The sequence below is a fragment of the Frankliniella occidentalis genome, unplaced genomic scaffold, assembly GCF_000697945.3.
Source record: "Frankliniella occidentalis isolate FOCC.00 unplaced genomic scaffold, Focc_3.1 Scaffold169, whole genome shotgun sequence".
Lineage (NCBI taxonomy): Eukaryota > Metazoa > Arthropoda > Insecta > Thysanoptera > Thripidae > Frankliniella > Frankliniella occidentalis.
The window spans coordinates 182341-191169 of NW_026267295.1; the positions used below are offsets into that span (position 1 = coordinate 182341).

At 48.1% G+C, this 8829-nt stretch overlaps 3 protein-coding genes across 3 annotated transcripts in view; 2 read left to right on the plus strand and 1 right to left on the minus strand.

Annotated features, from left to right (window-relative positions):
- Positions 1-8829, plus strand: part of LOC113205788 (netrin-3-like) — a 94938-nt gene that overhangs the window by 24119 nt on the left and 61990 nt on the right. The gene's annotated exons all lie outside the window — the stretch shown is intronic.
- Positions 1245-3967, plus strand: LOC113206133 (putative nuclease HARBI1). The gene is made up of 6 exons (XM_026422094.2): positions 1245-1348; positions 1774-2038; positions 2120-2316; positions 2395-2527; positions 2608-2755; positions 2847-3967. Exons 2-6 carry the CDS (start codon positions 1793-1795, stop codon positions 3290-3292), a joined length of 1170 nt encoding a protein of 389 aa, XP_026277879.1. The 5' UTR covers positions 1245-1348; positions 1774-1792; the 3' UTR covers positions 3293-3967.
- LOC113206341 (uncharacterized) lies at positions 3832-5394 on the minus strand. Its single transcript, XM_026422418.2, has 3 exons — positions 5167-5394; positions 4904-5086; positions 3832-4818 (listed from the first exon to the last, which is right to left on the minus strand). Exons 1-3 carry the CDS (start codon positions 5383-5385, stop codon positions 4372-4374), a joined length of 849 nt encoding a protein of 282 aa, XP_026278203.2. The 5' UTR covers positions 5386-5394; the 3' UTR covers positions 3832-4371.

The window sequence follows — 8829 nt, forward strand, 5'->3', positions numbered from 1 at the left end:
TGCAACAAAAGTATACGTCCCATGAAACAGTCCGAAAAAGAATTATTCGCGAATGGCAACTTACTACTGTAACAACGCCAAGTGTACCAAATTAATTCCTTCGTGTGTGGATATTTTGGAAGGCAACTCCCCTTCGGAAACCTTACCTTTTGCTTCTGTCAATTTGGCTCGATGAGGTTAAAGTTTCTCAATCACCAACAACGTCAGGAAATGCAGACATGGTCATTAAAGGAATACAGGAGATTTTAATCCTTACAAGTAAGAGGTTCAAAGAAAATAATGACTAGTTTAAGTTCCAACTGTACACTCTATTTAAAAGGAATGTTTTTTTTAACTTTATTCTGATTCTCAAATGAATTTCAAACCTTCACAACCTATATTACTTAATCAGTGAATAGTTGTAACAAAAAGCGTAGGAGACATCATTACAACAAGTGAAAAACAAGTGAAAACTAGTTGCAGTAATAATATCGTTTCCAAACATATTTATTGTTGCGGATTGTACTGCTACTAAATTTTGATAACTTGTGACGAATAATCTGATGTATTTGGGACTATTGGTGTGTCACGTGACGAATGGTTCATTTAAATGAAATGACAAATGCTACATCACATTGTGACGAATGTTTCTTGTGATGTGACGATTGTTTTATCTCAGCCCCTGTGACGAATAATTTGTAGCAATATTTGTCGTCACATGACGATGCAGTTTAACAGTGTAGTCGATATGTCTCTGACCAGCCGCTGCTGCCGGTGCTCCTCTGGTGCCTGGCCGCGGATGCCCGGGGGGCGCGGCGGCGGCGGTGCGGCCGATGCGCGGTGCAGCAGGTCATCAAAGGCCTCTTCATGTTGGGCCGGGCGGGGCGGGCCAGGCCAGACTCACAGGAATTAATTAGCCATGCCCTACCTGCCCCCGGCCGCCCCCGGCACCCGGTGGGTGCAGGTGAGGGGGTGTGTGCGGCGGGGGAACGCGCTGCGGCATCCGATCAACGAGGTCCAATCGGCTGACTTTTTAAAAGTCTGTTTCGTTTTTCCTCGTCGAGTATAAGGAATCGAAAAACAACAAACAAAAAACTGATGAAATAATGTCATTGGTATGGCCGGGCCGTCAGATCAGAGCCGAGCCGGACGGGCAGCGGCCAGTAGGCCTATTCTGTAAGCGTTCGGATCGGCTTCGGAACCACGATTCCGAGCGACTTTCCGATTGCCGTCGTTTCGGTATTCACGAAGACCCGCGATCGTCATTTGTCGTCGGAACCCACTCGGAACTTTTCCGAATCGGTTCCACGGGCCTCTCGAGCTTGGGAAGCAAGATTCCGATTGGGAAACAAGTGTCACAAATATCTGAGTAAGTATTGGATTTATCGCACATAAAACAGTTAGAGCAAATTTAAAACTTCGAAGCCATAGTACAGTGCTAGGGTACCTTACGGATGTGTTTAATTCAAGAATATATATATATTATTAGCGCAGCACCGTTGTTGTATGTTGGTCTAGGTTATGGACGCTACTGCTTGTGCAGTAAACACTTCAATTTTATTGGAAATTATTTCTAGTTAACAGGGAGTTGACAAGGTTATTACGATCTAATGTATAAGTATCACTGGCTGGCATATATGTGGTGTTTTGAAAATATCTTGTTTAGGCTTGCAACTCAAGTACATGTCAAAGGCTTGTTGACATTTGGTTTTGCTGTCAAGTTGTTTTATCTGTTTACCTTTGGCCTAAGTAACCATTGTTGACTGGAGTTACTTCATCCTTTTCTGTTTACAGGTGAGTGTATCTATTCACTATGGACCACCTGATCCTACGCATCAGACTAATACGAGCTCGTGAAAGGAGACATCAAATTCGAATCAATTTAGCTCGCATCAAGAAGCGCACTCTCAGGGACACATCAGATCCATTTGGAGTTACAGAAGCCGATTTTCGTCAACATTATCGTCTTCCCAAAATATTAGCTAGGAGGCTGATCGATGAATTAGAGCCATACATGCGCCAACCACAGCGAGCATCAGCGATACCAGTGCATTTAAAAGTAAGGCCTTACTCTATCCCTCATTTAATTGTCTAATAAAATTAAAAGCTTAACCTAAATTTGATCATCTTTCCTTTTTAGGTCTTGTGTACTTTGCATTTCTTTGCTAATGGTAACTTTCAAAAACCAAACGGGAGAAACTACGATCTGGCCATGTCTCAACCATCTGTAAGCCGTGCCATAGATGAAGTTGTGAATGTGATGAACAGACTTGAGATACTTCAAGCTCACATTAAGTTTCCTAGAGAAGAGGCTGCTAGGAGAGAGGTCATCCATAAGTAAGTTGCTTACATGTTCCCTGGGCCTATTTTTAGCTACCTGTCTTGTTTGCCTCATTTAATTTCTCTTCTTTGTAGGAACTGGCTGGCTTCACGTCTAAGAGGGGTGGTGGGATATGTTGATGGAACTCATGTTGCCATTAAGAGACCTACTGAAAGGGAAGATGTGTTTGTAAACAGAAAAGGTTATCATTCAATGAATGTGCAAATTGTGAGTGTTATAACAAATTACGTGGATTTTTACTGAATCATTTACTTTTTCCTCAATCAATAATTCTTTTACCTTCACAGACCTGTGACTCTGATCTCGTCATTCTGAATGTTGTTGCCCAATTTCCGGGATGTAGTCATGATTCTTATATCTGGGCTGGATGTAGTATTCGTCGAAGAATGGAAGCAATTTACAATAATGGACAAGGACAATTGTGCTGGCTATTAGGTTAGTGACATTTAAAATACAAGAGATATTCTTAGATGGGTCCCAATAAATTTTACGTGTACTGAATGCATTATACTGTTTTGTTTAACAGGAGACTCGGGCTACCCTGAGGAACCATGGCTGCACACTCCTTTGGTTGATGCTTTACCAAATACAAAGGAGAGGGTCTACACAGACTTGCACTGTTCAGCAAGGAATGCTGTTGAGCGCTGTATTGGGGTCTTGAAAGGAAGATTCATGTGTTTATCAAAAATACGGGCTCTGGAATATCACCATGTTAAAGTGTCAAAAATAGTAAATGCTTGCTGTGTCTTGCACAATATTTGTGTGGAAGCGCGGCTCCCAGACCCAGACCCAGTGGAAGATGATTTGGAGGATGCTGGTAATGAAGCTCTCTCAGATGATGAACATGATGAAGATGTAGTGCGAGAGGTTGATGGGGGCAGGAGAAGGGTGAGAAGACAGTTATTAGTAGAGGGACAAAGGATACGGCAGCGTTACCTCATTGATTGTCAAGTTGTTCCTGAGCAGCCATAATGGTAGCAAACGCTGAGACACCGTGTGAAAAGCAAATGCTTTGTAGTATGAGATCTGAGGACCTAACTGCTCTTGCTTCCACTTTGATTCAGTCTAGGTGTTCAGATTCTTTGAGTAAGAAGTCAATGAAAATTTGTCTGTGATAGCACTAGTCTTAAAGAAACTATTTTAGATTGCTGAGAGTATGTGGTTAAAGTTAAAAAGTTTATAGTAATTATTAAATCATTTTAATTGAAGGAGGCATTAATTATTTTTTAGTAGCATCAAATGCTTTAAAAAGCAGCTCACTTACTGCAAAATGAGTGAAAAGTTTATAGTATATCATTTTAATTGAAGGAGGCCTTGATTATTTTACTTATGCATAAAATGCTTAATAAGTAGCTAATTTACTGCAAACTGGATTTTTTAAGTCAGCTCACTTGCAGACTCACTTTTGTTGACTCATTATTCAGTGAAGAATTTAATCACAAAGTGTTTCAAACTGTGGTAAAGCTGAGCCAGAAGGGTGACTAAAAGTAAGGAATCAATAAACAGGTCTATTTATAATACTTTGTTTTAATAAAAAAAACTTCCTCAGGCCACAATATGCCACTCCATCATTAGAGGCTACAAACAGTGTAACACCAATTTCAAACAAAACATAAGTTTGATAAAAACGCCAAGATCACCATGCTGTAATGTAACACTCCCGTATATGAAGCTCATGCTCTTGGAGCATGTATGAGAAAAAAATAAAAAAAATAAAAATACATACTAATTTGGTCCACAGCCACAAGTCCAATACTATGGCACACATCTCAATAGGCATCAGGTACACAGAACTAAGTCTATTCTTTGATTAGAAATACTTAATACTAAGTACTTCAATACATACACTTAAGCTGCTCCATCATGTGCTCTTACAAAACTAACAACAGGATTTAAAAAAAATTCTGTAACAGTCTTTTAAAACTAGAATAAATTGTTTCAAAAAAGGAACTGCATAATTTAAGTAATAATTACTTATACTAGCATCAGACTTTGGTTAACACTAACTAAATAATAGTAATAAAATATAAAATACCTAAGTTATTTAAAAGCTACGATAAACGTTTCAATACTTCTGTTAGAACAGCTGTCTGAGCCTTCTGCTGTTCTAAGAGAGCACCCTGTAATTCCACGAGCCTCTCTAGCGAATTGGCCAAAGATGCAAGAGCATCAGCTGATTTGTTGTTAACAGCAAGATGAGCAACCAAATGCTCATTCTCGACAACCCTGTCCTCGTCCAACTCCATCTCCTTCCTAAACCTCTTCCTAGTCTGCTTGCGCAGATCAGAATCCAACCTCTTGTTTGGTTTTTTCGCAGTTGACACAGGTGTTGATGTTGACTTCGAGGCAGTGACAAGTTGAAGGAGGGTTGAAGGTTGTAGAGCACCATCCTCGAGCTCGATCGACACCATCCCCCCACTATCAATTAAACTCAGGGTCGTGTCCGCTGCAACTTCCTCATCACCTTCAATCTCTATGGCGGATTGTTCTTGTGAAACCTGTTCCCAACAAATGTCAAAATATTAAACTTGGCGACCACTTTATATGTCAAACGTGCATTCAAAATGAATAACAGAGGCTTACTATATCATCATCAGGGTCCTGCGTCGCATTTCCCTCAGCAGCAGTTTTTGAAAGTAGTTGATTTATGCATATTTGCTCTAAATCCGAAATATTTTTCATGGGTATTTTATTACCAGTGGCAGCTTTGGCCATGATGTTGTGTTGGTTTTTTGATTTACATTCGCTCTTCCAATCGGTGTAACACTAAGGAACAAGACAATACCATTCAGTTCTGTTGAGCTGTTTCTAATGCGAAGTATTAAAATTTAATTCACAACTCTCACCTTCATCCACAGCTGCCATGTTTTAGTAGCCCCTGGCATGGCGTTGAGGATGCTGGTTAATTTCTCCCAAGTTTCCACCTTCGCTTTCTCATTGTGGGCGCAGTGGAAGTTGCCCGTGTTGCACCCAGGATGTTCTAAGATAAATTGGACCATCGCCCTTCGCTGGTCCGTTGTAATGTTTTTTGGCTCCTTCCCATTTCCTTTCTTTCTTCCAGCCATCTTCAATTAATAATCCTGAAAATAATTTCAGAATTATGTGAAATTAACCTCCAGCCATTTATGAATGGGAACCTAACCAAATTACTTCATCATGATAATGATACATTAGCACAGCACTCAGAGGCGCAGCCGTTGACCGGCCGCTTTGAATCGGCCGCGGTGATTCAATCTCACCTGCCGAAGCCTGCGCCCCTGCGCACCTGCGCTATAAAATCACGTGACCTACCTTACGCAATCAAAACGATGAGGACTTTATCAATGTAACATGTAACGCGCCAGAATGCCGGGCGGGCGCGTTCCTCTCTTCTTTCACGGCAGCGGTCACTTTGGTCACTCTTCTCTGATTGGCTGTTGCTGAGGTTACTTGCTTTGGCTATGCACGGCCGATTTCCGAATCGCTGATCCGATCGTGCTTCCGAGCGGCCCTTTCCGAAGTGCCTTCGTGAATACGAACCTCTCGAGCACTCGGAATTGAGGCACTCGGAACCGTCCTCATTCCGATTCGGATCGGAACCGAGTCCCCTCTTACAGAATAGGCCTACAGGACGGACGGCCCCGGGACTTGTTATCTCGGCTGCTGACATGGGCCGTGAGCACATTCTAGCAGTGCTCCGCCCAGGCAGGCTCCGCCGTACTCGGTGACGGGTGTCATGTGAGTCCCGGCGCAAGGACACGTGTATGAGCATGAGGGCGGGCGGGGGCCGGCCGGACCGCCGGGCCGGGCTGCGGCTAGGGTGACCGCAGCGACACCTAAGGGTGCCCGCCATGGAGGCTGCTATAGGGTGACCCGCTCCTGCCTGGAACCCTGCTGCAAAAAACGCGCTCGTGCCTAGCGGTCTGTTGATTGTCTTTTGTCCATAAGCTCTGCAAAATTGCGCCGTTTGACAACTGGCCGCGCCTCGTGGGCTGTGCTCCAACCGCCCTCGGGCACCGCACCTGCTGCATCCCGGCCACCACTGCCGTGGCCAAAGCAGCAGGTGATCTTGCAGGGCTCTGTCTGTATCCTAGGTCCCCGAGTAGTGATGGCTTCCGCCTACCACCGCCACGCCTCCGCGGGTGCAGGGCCGGGCCGGGCAGGGCGCATCCACATTGCGGCACGACGGCGACGCCCAGAGTCGCTGCTCGGCCTACTGAGAGAGGAATCGTCCTCAAAGTCACGCCCGTTTTACTCTTATTTATTCGGTAAACAATTACGGGAGCTGGGCGCCTGCGAGGCTCGAGGTAGGCCACCCCGCAGAACACGCATGCACTGCAGGCGAGATGTTGCCTACCACTTCGGGGCTATATGAAAGCTTTGCACAGGATCGTTCGTAACGGCGCATTAACAGACGTACTTTCTGGATGATCCCTTGGGGGGCTGCACGCACATACATTGCGTTATCGCACAGAACTTGGCTGCACTTCTGTTGACCCCGGCGGGAGGGTAGAGGAATCTGCTCACTGTTGCGGCCGCATAGCAGCGCCCCGGATGCGGCCGACACGAACGAAGCTGCTCCCGCCGCTGCTGTGGGGCGCGGTGCCGCGGCCGGCGCCATAGCACAGGACCCGCGCACCTGATGCATGCGCCTCTTTTCGTGCTGCGGAACGCCGCGCCACCTTCTTTGCTCTCTCTCTCTCTCTCTCCGCTCTCTCTCTCCGCTCTCTCTCTCTCTGTCTCTGTTGCACTTCCTCTCGCTCTCTCACTCCCGCTCTATCGGGCACGCCGTAAGGAATAAAGTACTGGGGGCTGACGTTTATATGCAAAGCACCCTGCGAGCCGCCACGCCACGCCAGGCCACGCCACGCCGCGGGGCACGGCCGGGCAGCGCCAGCGGATCACTCGCAATGAAATGGTGTCGTGCTCTATTTGCAGGCGAAGGCGCTGTAAATAACGCCGCTCCGGGATGGATTGAATGTAAACGTCAGCCTAATGCGCGCCCCCTGGCGGCCGCGACGGGGAGGAGGAGGAGGGGGGGGGACAGGATTAGGCAACGCCAGCCTGTCACGCGACACGTCGCGGACACGTCGCTCCCGCTGCCCGGCGGTGCGGAAGCACAGGGTGCCCCGCCCCACCGCGCCCTCTTGCTTGTTTCTGCTCTATTCATGGGGACGTGTCGTAATAATATGATTAATTTTTTTTTACGCTTTGCTCGTTTTTGTCAAAACGCAAGGTAATGACGCAAATCAGGCTGGTGCGGTGGTGGACCATAGCTGTGGGTGCTGGCTGCGGGGCCAGCCTCGCCCTGCAGCGCGCCGCGTCCACTTACCCGCCGGCTGATTGCGACATCAAACGGCCTGCGAGGGGTTGATCCGCGGCGGTGCGGGGCGGTGCGGGGCTGGGCGGCCACCGCGCGCCGCTCACCCGTTGGTGGCCAAAGCGTTTCTCTGTCGGCCCGGACCGGACCGGCCCGCCCGCGCCCGCCCGTGTCGCTCCAAACACACGCGTGTGCACACAACAGATGTGGTACACGCGCCCGTCAGATGCGTGCGGCCGTGCGAGGCTAATTTGTCGGGACTTTTCGCCGATCGATGGTCGAGCGCGTGCGGCCGGGCCGGGAGGCGCTCTCGGAGAGCTAGTACGTATAGCGCGGACCACCGTCTCCTGGGAAGGAGAAGGAGCTATGGGCATGGAGTTGCCGTCCGATCGCTGTATCGTGACACGCACTACCACTGACATTTCACTTTCGCTGATCTGGAAAATTACTAATGAAACGGATTCTTCATAACCAACCGGCCCCTGTGGCCAGGGCAGCGGGGTGTTCCTTGGCCTGCTTGTGTGTGTCTTTGTGTGTGCCTGCGTGTGTGTGTGTATTCCGGTCCAACGGGAGTTGCCTGCTTTTTATCTGCCTTACAGGTGTCCAGGGCGAGCGGAGTGGCTAAGCCGTGATTCGCTTTGCCCATGCGCATACGTGCACCGGCACACACACATACACACATTCACACACGTGCACTGCGCAGGGCCCTGGGCGCTCTGTGCGCTTCACATCACAACGTTCACGCGCGCACTCGACCGTGGAATCGCCCCCCTCCCCCTTTCTCTCTCTCTCTCTCTCTCTCTTTCTCTGTCCCTCTCACACTTGCTGTTTCTAGCGCTCGCCTGTTAGAGCGAAAATACCCGGCGCGCGCTGCTCCACACGTCACACGCCTTCCGATGACATTTTCGTTAAATTCGATGAAAGGGTTGTGTTGTTGTTGTTGTGCAGCTGGTGAGCGAAAGCCCAACGATGAGCTGAGCTGTTGCACGGACGGACTGCCGCTGAAAGATCTGTAATTGCACTGCGAGCCTCTGATTGGTTCGCCCCGCGCCGCCACGCCCCGCCACGCCCCACCACGCCCCTGGACCCATCAGGAGCACGTGATACTCCTCTAATCAAAGGCAGATGGAGAGAGATGGAGAGAGAGGGAGAGAGAGAGGCGTCTGCACCCCCTCCTCCTCCTCCTCCTCCTCCTCCTCCTCCTCCTCCT